The following is a 15,254-nucleotide window of genomic DNA, read 5'->3' on the forward strand; positions in this document are numbered from 1 at the left end:
TTTTAAACTTATCTTACTTTTAATCATTTTAATGTAATTTATTATTTTATTGTGATTATGTGTTGATGCCTTTTACTATTTTTAAATATCTGTAATGCCTTTGTTTTATGTAAAGCACTTTGAGTTGTCCTGTACATGAAATGTGCTATACAAATAAACTGCCTTGCCTTGCCTTAAGTGTACCATCTCACCTGTTCTCTCATCATTCATTTCATCTAACTGACACGTTGTTATAGCAGCCATATGTCCAAACCACGTCGGCCAGAACCACATCACCTGAAAAAGTTTCTGCAGAAGTCTACCGTCCTCTGGTATGTGTTTATCAAACGTATTCACTGCTCTGCATCAAGACAGAAGCAGAGGATGAAAATCCGCTGGTTAATTTACTTTTTGTGCACTGACCACAAGCCAAGCGTGCCACTCTGGGAAAAATGAAATAATCATCAGAAATTCTGAATAAGAGAGAGAAGAGATAAAAAAAAAAAAGGGAAAGTCACTGCTGAACCAATCGAAACAGACCGGAGGTACTCCCATTATCGCAGTTTGCTCACACAATTCTGACGCTGGTGCCCATTCGCTATAACAGATCTTACGTGAGCAGGTAAACAGTTTAAAACATAATACACTCTGTTTCACAATAATAAATGATTACTTTTAGTTCACATGGCTCCATTTGTTTTCTAGTATGCCCTAGATTTTTAATTTATATTACTATGTTGATAGGCTCCCTACCTGCAAGGATTGCCACCCTACATTTCTGCATCTAGTTCCTCCAAATGCCGACTGTGAAAACCATTTCAGAAGAATGAGCAGCGATGCTGTGTATAGCATGGTTGTTAAGAGAAAGCTTTGTATTCTGAAAATAGTATTGTTTTTTGGAGTACACTGCTATATGACAAGTCATACTGCAACAGTACTTTATGGTGTAAATAAGAAGTGTTATATCAGGATTCCAGCAATAGAACCTCATCTTATCTGTGAGATATGGGTGTTTATGAGTGTAATTCATAATTAATTTAACAATGAATTTTGAGTTGTTTCAAAAAGTTCTGTAATATCAGGACATAAATGAAAGTAGATCATAAAGCAAATCAACAAGAAAATCTATGAATTAACTTTTATATATTGGATACTTACTTTAATATAAGTATAAAGATTTTAGGAATACACTCTAAACTCCAAATGTTTCAGTAGAAGGCAAAAATTATTCAATATTAATTCTTTTATTTTGTTCAATTGTTTTTTTTTTTTTCAAACAGAAGCCTAATTAATATTCAAGTATGTTTGAAAAAATGAATTTAGAAAAATGACATCAATGGCTTCAATACAAAATAATTGTACACACAAGCATTTGTCTTGCTAAAACTACAGGAAGCAGCTTTAGGCACAAAGGAGCCCGAATAACAAAACTAATAATGTGGTGGTAATTTAATTCAAGTTCTGAATAAAACATGCTGAGAACCTAATAAAGGTTTGCATTTTGATGGCACACATTAATGCGCATCTGTTGGTGCATTTGATCCGATGATTTGCAGCCACTGTAGATGTGTAGAAGATGTGTCATCTGCATTTTCTGTTTCTTCCTTTTCATAATTAGAAGAGTACAGCTGTCACCTCTACTGACCCATTTCTCAAAACATTATTGATCTATTTTGTCAAAGCCAACCTAGCACATCCAGTGAACAGATATCCAAATCTATTGCCTTGTCAGGACACAGTGTCTTGATTTCATCAGTCAGGTGAATGCAGGGGAAAACATACTGACTCCCAGGTGAGCAGCAAGCAAATTTGATTTCAGTTTAGCAGACTGTTGTCAACCAGAGGACTGCCTCACATTACAACCATATTACAATGTTGCTTTGTTTTATCTTAGTCAGCTCTATCAAGTACTGCAATTTTACTCTGTTTTGAAAGGAGACATTACACAACCCAGCTGATGCTGCTCAGCTTTCCGACAGCTGCTTATTTAATGAATCTGCTTCTGTTTTCACTCTGTGATCTGAAAATGATCTGCAACATTCAGATTTTGTGTCTCAGCTTGCTTGTGTGCTATTCAAAGGCCAGGTTCTGATTTGTTGGCCAACTATTTAGTAATTTTGTTGTGTAAAACTGAGCTGTGCTTTGTTCTGGAGATGTATGTCAAACATTTGGCCAGATTCCCAGAAATAGATTATTTCAATTTTAGATTAAGGAAAACTCATTAATAATCAAAGCACCTGATGGAGAAATGAACAATACCAAAATGTTTTCTCTGGCTTGATAAACACATATAGACTTGGAATACTATACATACAAGACTGTTATGACATCTTCCCAAATCCAATCCTAGTTTCTTTATATTCTGCTGTTTAAAACAGCTTGGAGTCAAATGGAGAGTTTTTAAGCATTTTTCTCCTTTTCTTTTTCACAAAGAAATTTGCTCTTAGACAAAGCAGTGGAGTAAGGAACAGGCTTCTCTGGAGAAAAGGAACTTTTTTCTCTCTGAACTGGCTGATCAATGAGATAGAGATCTTGTGGTCAATGTTCCACTCCCCTAAAAGGCACCGTGGGACGCACAGCCTACTTCATCTTTATCACTCGTCTGTCCGTGCTCCGACTTTAGGGACCTGATGCAGGCTCATTACCAGCACAAATAGAGATCTGGCTGTAAGAGCTGAGGCTGGGATAAGCACGCGGTCAGGGATGAGATTGTTGATACGTCAGCATTGACACTCACTTATCCTCAGCGTCTCATCTCCCTTTTTTTTTCTCTCCCTGATATTTTTATTTGCCTTTTCTGAATGCCAACAGCTGGTCTCCCAAATCCCCCATAAACCTCTTGGTTCAAAAGGGGATTGGGTCGCTATAATAGACTACCACCTGTGCTCCTCCATTTCCTGTCACTCTCCAACATCATCCCTGCCAACTTCGCTTTGGCATTCCAGCCTTGGCATCACACTCGCTGACTGATGGACAATGTCTCCAACAGCATCTGTTCTGTAATGCTCAGTGGCCAACATAATTCTCCTACTTGCAATAGGCTGCTTCAGTCCAGACTTCAGACTCTATGTTTAGCTTTTGGCTAGTTTTCTACAACTGATCATCCTCTAACTGATTAGATGCCTATGCCTATTTTTTGATCATAAATAGACTGGTGTCTCTCTGGCTTCACAAAACCTTGTATCAACTCAGTGAGACTTAGTGGATGCTGTCCATTTGGCCAAATTGTTGTGTTTTAAAGGACAATTCTGTCTATCTGCCAAACATGTGTTGTATACTAATTGATGGCCAGGTCAATGTGCAATGATGTAAATGAGTCACTTCAGACATCACAGATGGAGCAGCGCTAATGCTAACCTTCCTACAGCTGTGGCTCATGCGTTCCAAGACCCACAAAAGTCCAGTGATACTTTGTTAAACAATTTTGTTCTGCTGCCCCTCTGAGTCAAAGCCAGCAGATGTCGTCGCTGATTGTGTCAGCTGTCCATATGGCACGCTGCACATCTAGCGCCTCATCACTGCTTCCTCTCGTTCAGACCTCCTATCAGCACACACCGTTACCTTCACAGTGGTCAGGTAGAATGAATTGGACACTTGTCAGCTCAACAACCGAGGCAACCCAGAGCTTGTTGGACTGCACGGAAGGGAAATTAGCTTTCACCTACGTTCCAGCACAGAGCATCTGTCTCCTCACTAATTCCTTGTCAGATATGTAACCTCCTAAAATTTAAATTTTCAGTTGATGGGGAGAGTTATGAAAGGTTATTGCTAAGCCTATGCAAAGAAAAGCAAACGGCCAATTGGACTTCAATGTCCTACAATTTTGAAAACATGGGGGCTTTTTTAAATCTTTTTTTAATAGGCTTAACTAACCAGTTCAGAGAGCAGACTCAGTGTAATTGAAGCAACTATATTGTAGGGGCATTGCACTGGGTTAAGGTATCTTTACTACTGATTGAAGGTAGCTCCTTTTCCAATGTTCAATGTGTGCAAGTGTGTATGTGTGTTTCTTGTGCAAACCCTGTTTCCCGTGAGAGCTTCCTCATTAAACGCCTGTCAAACTTCTGTCTGCAGACCTGCCAGCCTTTCTGTCACACTGCAGGAAACACACTCACATACATATATAAATGGACAAGAGCCCACATCCATGTCAGAGTGAGCAGAATCTTTGAGTAATATTTTCGTCATACACAAACTAAAAAAGCATAAGAGTTTTACCTTTTGCATTTGGGAGCATAAAAAAGTACAACTTTGTGCACCTTTTTCTCAAAATCAGGGCATCATTTGGTTTAAATGTTATGTAGGAAATGCATGGAGAGTTTGGAACAACGTGTGTCCTTTAAAACTTATCCAAAGCAATGCATTTAATTAAAGTAACACTACACATTCTGATGTACACTATATAGGTGTATGTATAAATGGTTTTATTATTGCTTTTGTTTGTCTTTTTTTTTTATACATGCATGCTTTTCTGAATGGGTGCTACACTGTTAAAGACTTCCCACAATGCAGTGATGTACTGAGAAGACAGACGGGAGCTCAGCTGTAAACCAATCAATCCTTAATTGAAGTGCAAGTATAATGCTTCACTTTGTTAACCATGGTAAATGTTTAAATTAGTTCAGCATTTTTGCCACATGACAGGGTTTGTGTCGGTGCATTACCATGGCAACACCCCCTCCACCTAGGCACGAGGTTCTCAGGACCTGAAGTGATAACAGACTCTATCATCTGTGTCCAGAAAGACACGGTATATTGTTCTGTTGATTCAGTCAAAAGAATGTTAAATTACATGTTGGACATGAGGTGCAGAATGTGAACATTTAGATCCAGTCATGAAAAAAGCTCAGAGTATTTATTACACCAATATTAGCTGCATCTTTTGCACAGTAAATTAGAGTCACTACACTCTAACATGTTCCTAAAGGCAATGCTTTTTATAGCCTTATGAGAATAAAGAATGACAAAGCTAAAGCCTGATGTTGTTATAGAAACCCTTGAGGCTGCATGTCTTAAGAAATTAATAAAAAGCAGAGCATCACAGAGATGGCTTTTGACAACAGTTGAATTTCACATTGCTAAATTCAATGACACTATTTAATGAGCACTGATTTGCTATTCCTCCCTTCCTATTTTCCGTTATTACGTGTGCTTAAGTATTTCTGTTTTCCTGTCTTACTGATGCTGTTTCTCATCTCAGCCTCATCTCACTTCATTGCTCTTTTTCTCTGTCAGTCACACTGTCAGTTTCTATCACTCTGTTTTTCCATATTCTGCCTAATTCTGTCTTTCTCTTGCACAATGGTTCTCTCTCCTCACACATCTAACACCCACCTGTCCTTCACCAGAGCACTCACACTGTTATTAAATTCTATTCACAGAGAAGCTACCAAATTATTTAAAAGCGGAGCAGTTACCTTGGGCTTTATTGTTTGCCAGAGATCCCCCTTCACAATTTTCTGATGTAATTAGTTTCACACCATTAGTGACACAGCCCTGAGCAGATGCTTTTAAAAAAGCAGACCATCTCATTTTAATGCAAATCTTATTTACTAATGCAGTCTCAACTAGTTGTTTAGATTACTTTGAATAATCTCTTATGCCTTGTAGATAGATTTTTTTTATAACTTCCTCTGTTAATAATGTGCAATAAACAAAAAAAAACCTTTACTAAACATAAAATAAAAACAGAATAATTCAATTCATCACTTTATATTTGAAATGAAGTGTGAATCATGATAAGTTGAAGAAAATTATTTTTTGACAAAGTATATTCATAATACACACTCTCACTGACCACTTTATTAGGTACACCTTGCTAGTATCAGGTTGGATCCCCTTTGCCTTTAGAACTGCTTTAATTCTATGTGGCAAAGATTCAACAGGGTTTTGAAAACATTTCTCAGAGATTTAGGTCCCTCTCAACATGCATCACACAGTTAGCAGCAATACTCAGGCTGTGGCATTTAAACCATCCTTAATCGGTACTAAGGAGCCAAAAGTGTGTCAAAAATATAAAGTGAAGACCTACTTAGCTGGATATTTGTTTTATACACACACACACACACACACACACACACACACACACACACACACACACACACACACACACACACACATATTTAAAACAAATATCCAGCCAAGGAGGCCTACTCACCTATGACCAAATGGAGTCTAAGCCCATCCAGCTATTTAGTTGGGCAGCCAGTGTGGCATTTGAATCACTGTCTGTGTAATACAGACAAGTTTCTTTTTACTCAGGTCCCACGTAGCTATTGTTTGTCTCAGACCAGCAGCTATGTTCTGCCTGGTGTGATCTGGAAAACATAACATCTGGAAACATTTCGTTTTCACGTTGAAATCCGTGTCAGTGAAATATAGCGTGAAATTTTTTTATACAGCTTGACTACAGGTCAGAAGTGGTGGCAAAATATTGCTATATCTATCTATCTATCTATCTATCTATCTATCTATCTATCTATCTATCTATCTATCTATCTATCTATCTATCTATCTATCTATCTATCTATCTATCTATCTATCTATCTATCTATCCATTCATCCATCCATCCATCCATCCATCCATCCATCCATCCATCCATCCATCTATCCACCCATCCATCCGAATAATAAATAATTGTGTTAAATAACCAATTTCAGTCAAAATAATCATGATTATCATTGTTGCCATAATCAAGCAGGCCTACCCAATAGATCAGCAGTTTCTGAAATTCTCAGACCAGCCCCTCTGGCACTAGCTACCATGTCACATTCAAAGACACTTAAATCCCCTTTCTTCCTTATTCTGATGCTCGGTTTAAACTTGTCATCTTGCATCATGTCATCTTGACCATCTCTACTTCCCTAAATGCATTGTGTTGCTGCCATGGGATTGCTTGATTAGCTATTTAGATTAATAAGCAATTGAACAGGTGTACCTGATAAATGATTGGTGAGTGTATATAAATAAATGAATAATATAATAGTAGCACGAGTCAACATTCTGAGTGTCCCTGTATGCCCCATTTGAGTCTGAGGGTTGTAATTGATATCTGACCTTTTACAAAAAGCACTTCACGTGGTATTCATAGTCACATAGCCATCAGTATGTTACTAATATATAAGACAGCAGCTCCAACTTGTACATGCGGAAAATGATGAGATGTGCAAGGTTGGCCCTAAATTGACTCCGTTCATTGTGGTGTAAAAGTACACAGGTGTGCTGGTGAGTGTTTGGCAAAGCTAAACTGAAAGCAAAGACATACAGTATATGCAGATGTTTCCATGTTTATCTCAAGGTTTAATCAGTCATCGGAGTGACTGATGGTAGCTGTTGGTTGAAGATAAGAAGCCTGGCAAGCAGCTGTGATGTGGATGACGGCTCTCTTAGTAATGTGGAAATTGATTTTGTTGCATGAACTCTAGTCTTGATTCTGAACACCTTGCAACATGAGGATGATAGTGATGGCTACTGTACAACAACCAATTAATTGTGTAGCTGTAGTCAGGGAAAATGTGTTTGAGAGTAATGTATATATAATTCCCCTTCTGCCTTGATGCGAGCTGCATTTAGCCTACAGCTGCCTAGTGAAATATAGTAGAAATTATTGTCACTTTATTTATATTTTTATGTTCTGATGACTGAGAGAATTTTCACTTGGGGAACAATATGTTGATGAGATGTTTCCAGTAAATCTAACATGGTGTAATGATTAGGCTGTGTCTTAATATTCTCTGTGTGAATCTGCATGTTGTGGAGTAGATTATGAATCTTGATTCAGAACCAAGTAGTTTTTCTGTCATGCCAGTGTTTTGTTTTATTTTGTTCTTTTCCACAGAAAAAATGACAAAGTGTATGTGTCTGTGTGTGTGAGCAATTTAATGTTGGTATGTTTGTGTAAGCAGCTTCTTAAGCTAACACTGCCTTAGATAAAGCCTACCAAAGGCATTTTAGGTTCCCTGCTGGGAAAAGGAGCAGGTAGCACCAGTCTGCAGTATAGAAACAGAAAGCAGGATTGAATTAGAAAAGGGAACAAGCCGAAGAAGAATAAACAATATGAGGTATTAAGGGACAGAAATAGTAGGATGGTGAGAAATTGTACAAATGCTATTGGGAAAATGAGGATACCCCTAAATAGAGGCTCATTTCCCCAGTGTGGTGTATAGTTATTACCAAGATTTTAGGACTCTTTGAGAGGAACGAATGGCTGTCAGTGTTGGCTGCTCCTCCATCCATCCAGACACCCTGGGACTCTATTACACCCTGATGGGCAGGGATTGAAAACCAATTGAGGGGATATGGGTGAGAGGGAGAAAGCAATGTACAGGTGCTGGAAACCACAGACAGGCAATCTGCCATGATGAAGAGGCTTCCTTCCCTGTACCTCCTCTTGGACCCAGAACACTCTCCGACATTCCCTTCAAGCCCCACTGTGCTCTACTGCAATGCCTTGTCAGCTGACTAGCACGACACCTTCCACCCTCATGTCCACCCTTCCTCGCCCCCCATTTGATCCCAGGTCTCGCTCTAAGTCCTGGCTACATGTTTCCATTCTTATCATTTTCTGGAAAACTGAAGCAGGGATGGATTTCATGGGAGGGAGACAGATGTGAGGAATGTTTGCATTCAAGTGGAATGTAATTTATAATCCTCCTGAAGTTCAGCAGATTTGTTGGTAGCTCAGGTCCAGCTTTAGTGCTGTGCTCGGGGAATACTGAAGGCTGCAGGTTAACTGCAGTGTACTTAACCTCCGTTCTCACTGCAGAGATGAGACAGTGTTAAACATTCTTGTTAGTACAGTGGGCCTGGCATGATAAATTCATTAGGGACTGCTAAGGAATACAGCTACAGCAAATAAACACTTTGAAAACATGGTAATCAATCTCACTGAAAACTGTTTACCTCCCATTGGGGCTGGGATGGAAGAATTATATATTTATTGATTTTTAATGAAAGCTCGCCTGACTTGTACTTGTACTCAATGTGTATGATCTTTGTTCTGAAAGTTCATTTTAAAAAAAAGGACCACTTTAAAAAGACCATTTTATGTCCTTAATGTGCAAAATTTTTTTATTGTTTAGCTCAGTCCTAATTGAATTAATTTAAAAACCACATGAAATAAATCTTAAAACTTATAAAAGAATAGAAAAATAAATTAGGAAATACAGACTAAAATTAAATAAATGAATGTTGAAAGATAAAAAACAATATTAAAAATTAATAATGAGAAGCAATTTCATTCTTTTTATAAGGTTATTTCTGTGTAAATTCATATATACATGTCTGAAAAACACTATACACAGATACACATATACACATACATACATATACACCCTGACTGGTCACCTTTATTTGAGGGATAACTTTCAACTTCTGTGGAATGAGCAACACAGCTAAAATGGTCAGTAACCCCCCCCCCCCCCCCCCCCCCCCCCCCCCAAAGTGCCAAAATCCCCTGCAATATTCTGCTGTTTCTATTTGCTCTTTTTTTAGTTGCTTGGTGGATTGGATGATTGCACTCTTCCACAGTAATAAGGAAAAAAAAACAACACATATTGGCAATTTTTCCACTTCATTCATTTTACATTTTCAGGGACCCTGGGAGCATGTTGAAGATCCATACACAGCTACAGCAGCATGCCTTCTCCTCATGTTGGTCACCAGCTTGGTTACATTTTGCTGTGGAGCATCTCCTTCTTCAACCAGTTGTTTAAGGCCACCTAGCATTTCCCTCTTCACTCCCACATTCTGGAGAAACTCTGTGACTCTGAGGGAGAGAGTGCTGTCATCCTGACGGATGGAGTTAGATCCGAGATTCTGCAGATATGGAATCACTGTTGACTCTAAAATCTCATTCCAATATGTCTGTCTCAATTAGGTGCCAATCAAATGTAAATTTTTACAGGCACACACCTGGCAGTCCCTGAATCTCCAAACAAGAGTGAATATATAACATTTATTCATTTTAATACATTGTCCTCCTTATTCTTTTGTCTTTTGCTTTTTCGGGGTTAAACATGAGTTGTCTGCCTCCTTCATGTCAAATTTGGAACTTCTTAATTTCTCAGTTATTTCACCTTAACCATCAGCTGAAACCTGTAAGATAAATTTTAAAAAAACTTAACGTTCTTAACCAAAGCTTTTCTGGTAGTAATTTAAGTTTTAGCCCAAATTCTTCACAAGTGGGACAAATAGACAACAGAAAAAGCAAAAGGGGGATGAATAAAGGAAAAGACTTTAATAACATTTTAAGAAATAAAGATATTTTAGTGAGCCAAGTAAACTTTGTCCTGTCAAGGGATGTGTTGACCATTTCTCTATGCTTGGTTTATTTGCACTGATAGGAAAAAATAGATATTTTTGACTCCAGGGTTGTATCTTTCATGAGCTGCTGTACCTCAGCCACTAAGAAGTATGAGCATTTTTGAATATGCACATTGCCATAGGCCCCTGGGTTATCACTGCTGGAATTTATCCAAACAAACAGCTTCCCTCAAAGCATTTCTTTCCTGTGAATATTTGCTGTCATCTTTTTTTTTTTATTATTCTGCAGTTTAGACACGTATCCTTTTCATATTTCTTTTTACAGGTATTCTGTCTGCAGATATCTCCTGTATTCTAAACATATATTCTAAAGGTCAAAATCCAAATACTCAATAGAATTTTGTTAAAATGCTACAGATATTCTGACATCAGCCTCTCTGTGCAGGTGCCCTATGTCAAAGTGGCTCCAGAGGATATTCTGAAGGTTCAGTTCCCAAGATTCACCACTTTGGACCTAAGACCAACCAACACAGACATCAGTTTGGCAGTAGCCGGCCTTCTCACCTTCTTTAACAGCACCACAGCCTGCCTCATCTGTGCCCAGGCCGACTGTGAGTACAGCATTCACACCCTCATGACAAAATACATATTCGTACACACTTGTGGAGGAAGCTCACATGCTGTCTTCCCTACTTTTTTTTCTTGACTAATGTCTGCTCTGTTCTAACATGCATTAGCACACATAAGCTTTTTGCACTCACGCTGAGTGGGATCTAACAACAGATGCAGCATTTATCAACATCACCCTGTGACACGCTTTCTTCTGAAGCAGATGCTGCTCTCCACTGCTACAACTCCTTCACAGCACCTAAAAATAAATGACACCGACTGCAGAATCCTTTCTCTGTCTTACAATCTTTGATATGCTTGAAATGATGACACAGCATGTTTAGCTGTGTCATGTAACTCTGACTCTAGTCTTCACTTTCATTGTTTAATGTGCACCTTGAAAACACTGCTCATGAAAACATCTTCAAGACAAACTAAGAACTACTATGACCATGGAGGACGCAGCTGTAACCAACAGAGATGTGACCGCCTTCTTGTCAAAGGCACTCATTAAGATTCTAAAGATACTTAACTGAATAACCTTAAAAAAAAGCATGCAATCTCAAGAGAAGTTATTTTTGTAAACACAGAGGAAGATTAAATCAAGGCTTGTTCCCACCCTATTGAAGCCCAGCACACAGTAATTACAACTCCCTAGACAAAGGCACTGTGACCCTGTGGCACCAGGTAACCCTTCTTTTCTAATACACTCAAGGCTTTGAAGAATGACAATAAGTCTGAGATACCAGCCATGTGTCAGACAGAACAGAGGTAGTGGTGAGCCACTCTGAGCAGCCCACCCTACCTATTGCAATGCTCAGTTCTTCTACCTTTCATCTTCCTCTTTGATTGTCTTATGTTCTTTTCTTTCGAGCCTTGTCTTATTAAAAAGGCTTATCTATCTATTAAATAAGCAATATGTGGCATTAGTGATATTTTAAAGTGAATTTGAACACTGTAATTGACTGAATACCACTTTGTTAAGGGGTTTGGAAAAAGAAATTCAGCAAAGTGGATATATATATATATATATATATATATATATATCAAATCAAATTGTCCACTTAGGAAGCAACACTGATTGACAATCAATTTGACATGCTGTTGTGCAAATGGAATAGACAACAGGTGGAAATTATAGGCAATTAGCAAGACACCCCCAATAAAGGATGCTTTTCAGTTCCTGTGCTTTCTGGCTGATGTTTTGGTCACCTTTGAATGCTGGCGGTGCTTTCACTCTAGTGGTAGCATGAGATGAAGTGTACAACTCATACAAGTGGCTCAGGTAGTGCAATTCATCGAGCATGGCACATCAATGTGAGCTGTGGCAAGAAGGTTTGCTGTGTCTGTCAGCGCGGTGTCCAGAGCATGGAGGCACTACCAGGAGACAGGCCAGTACATCAGGAGATGTGGAGGAGGCCGTAGGAGGGCAACAACCCAGCAACAGGACCACTATCTCCACCTTTGTGCAAGGAAGAACAGGAGGAGCACTGCCAGAGCCCTGCAAAATGACCTCCAGCAGGCCACAAATGTGCATGTGTCTGCTCAAACGGTCAGATGAGTTAGGAGCCTGTGGCAGCACTCGCTTCTCATTAAGAAGTAAACTATATGTGCTTTCATGTAAGTCTCCAGGAGTTTTCAAAAACAACAGAAAAAGTCTTTAGCTGTGTCGCAAGTCATTTTTTTTACAAGGAGAGTCACTAGAGGGGTCTGAAAACTTCAATTAAATGTGTTCAATTTTTTTAAACTAACCCCACTCCTAAAATCCTACTGAATTTTATAGTAACTTATTTTTTTAATTATTCTGTTGTTTTATTTATTATGTTTTTTTATTTTTTTTTTATTAAAGAATAAAAATAAGAAAAAACAAACAAATGCTGCATTATGATCAAGAACATGGTGGTGTTGGTGTAGAACAACATTACATGCTACATTCACTTGTACTGGGTTTCTGAGGCTTACCCAGGTAAAGGTCAGTTCACACAGTTGTGTATTTGTTAAAATTTGTCTAGTCTTGGGGTGGCATCTTGGGGATCAGTCAGATTTTAACCACTCCTCTGACTAAGCCATTGAAAACCAACAAAAAAAGGAATTGAGTGGCCCAGCTGGCTGAGCCACATGAGCATTAATAATAGAGGATGACCTGCAACATAGATAGAAATGGTTCAATCAGAGGAAACAACAACAGAGCCATATTTATTTTCTTAATGAAAGCATAGTTGTGAATGTCCTTTAGGATTTCTGCCACCTGATTCCACTAAGTCCTACACAGCGAGGCATTGTTTTGTTGGTAAAAAAAAAAAGAAAAAAAAACCTTTTGTATTAATTTAGTTGCAATAAATCAATCTAAGGGTGGTATAATTTGAAACAATTAATTAAAGAAAAAGGGGGAAACCTTCTTATATCCAATTTGCCAAGAAAGCATTTGATTATGTAGAAATTGGAAAATATTGCTGGGAAGACATAATTACAATTTTCAAAAGACCGAGCTTACATACAAATAGAAACAAAATATCATTACTTGTTTTGTTCTGTTCCAAGCCTGTCAGTCATCACGGCTCAGATCGTGTATCTGTGACATTTATGCCCCAGAGACCTGGTTAATGTGGCTCTGGCAAGAACAGTAATAAAAAGTGAACTTTAAAGCCATCTGATTTTTATGAGTGAGTTTGGAAAAAAGAAATTGGCACATTTCTTATTGTGTTTGGCTTTGTGTGGTTGTATGGATCACCCAGTATGTTCTTATGCTATGTCAGTGGGTTAAAAGAAAACAGGGAGGACATTAAATGAAAAGTAAAATGAGGGGAGATTAGAGGTAGATGGAAGACACCATAGGGATTCAGAAAAGATAGAGGAGAGGATGCTGTTTGACACATGTGGGAGGGCTGAAATGACTTTGTCAGGAAATGGAAGAAGGTATCTACACTGGAATTATACATTAGCATCAAGCGGGAGATGGTCCAAGAAATGTATTGATTACACTCTATTGTGTAACCTGCAATCATTCAATAGAATGCAAATGGAAGTATGCCTGGACCTTTTTGTGTGTGAGACCATTTGTATTTGGAGCAGTGGGCTAAGGCCAGTGTGCAGCTATAGTATCCGCTAAGAATCATTTGAGTTTGGCTCCTGTTACTGCAGCACCACCCTTTTTGTCAGCTTTTACTGTCAGTTGGTTGGTTGGCAGCCCACTGTCTGTCAGTGGCTCATTCACATGTGGTGGCCTCATTAATCACCCAAGCCAGTGACCACCTAATAGACCGTGGCCAATTCATGCATATTTTCCAGCAGTGGCTGAGAAGTCAGGAGTGAAGGTGGAGAAGTGCAGGAGTGAAGGTGGAGGAGTGCCCAAAGGCATGGTGCACAGCAGGACAGACATTAATCTAGCTAATATAAACCTTCCACCGCCACCACCACATTCCCAATGGCAATGGGTTCAGTTGCAGCCTCATGTCTGTTACCCTGTTTACTGTCTGTGTGGTGTTATGGTCTGCTGGAAGGGCCCACATGTGTGATTTTATTATTTTTTTAATTTAATTAAAAAAGAAATGACACACTGTAAAATGCATGTATATATATATACACTATGCAAGGCAGACATATTCACATGCATACTGTTAGGTTTTGAGGCTTCCACAATACGGATCCTCAATCCTTTAAAGAGACCGAACACCGACTTCCTCCGGAGTAATCCAACCAATGACGAACAGAACACACTTCAACTCCAGTCTACACTGAGCTCAGGGTTTTTACTCACAGGTTTCCAGTTACAATCAGCCGTATACACCTCCGTTCTCTGACCGATCCTCACAAGGCCCACCACCTACATATTTACACAGTGCATAAAAACCTATGGTCAGCCCCATTACCATACAGAAATGGGTGTATATACGATTGTAACTCCTAAAACACTACCACAGATTAACATACACCTTTTCCCACCAAATACACCATTACATCCCCCTTTAACCCAAATGCTTTACTTAACACAATTACATAAATCAATAAAGCAAATACAAAAAATAAACACTATCATCATCCCATCCTCCCCCCTTTCTCTGGCCACTTGGTTCGTGCCAAATCAGCCAATTCAGCACACCAGGCCCTGGTTAACACCCTCATGGGCGCGCCTCCATGAAGGTGCTGATCCCCAAACCAGCTCAGAGGGAGAGAGAGAGAGATTAGCAACAAAAACACATGCTGAAAATAATCTAAACCCAATGTATTACCCAACCTAATAGGATCCAATATTAGTGGATAGATACATTAACAAAAACTAAAGACACACAAATAAAAGGATATTAAAGTGTATGCAGGGCATGTATGTGTGTGGTCTCATACTGAGCACCTGCTTAGTGAGGAGATGTATGCAGCTTCCTCACACATACTATTCCCACACTCA

At 38.9% G+C, this 15,254-nt stretch overlaps 1 protein-coding gene across 1 annotated transcript in view; it reads left to right on the forward strand.

Annotated features, from left to right (window-relative positions):
• Window positions 1-15,254, forward strand: part of grik4 (glutamate receptor, ionotropic, kainate 4) — a 247,302-nt gene that overhangs the window by 136,493 nt on the left and 95,555 nt on the right. The window contains exon 5 of the mRNA XM_041995316.1: window positions 10,689-10,854. Coding sequence (XP_041851250.1) covers window positions 10,689-10,854 — 166 coding nt within the window. The remainder of the gene's footprint in view (window positions 1-10,688; window positions 10,855-15,254) is intronic.

Source organism: Melanotaenia boesemani, chromosome 9 (genome assembly GCF_017639745.1).
Source record: "Melanotaenia boesemani isolate fMelBoe1 chromosome 9, fMelBoe1.pri, whole genome shotgun sequence".
Lineage (NCBI taxonomy): Eukaryota > Metazoa > Chordata > Actinopteri > Atheriniformes > Melanotaeniidae > Melanotaenia > Melanotaenia boesemani.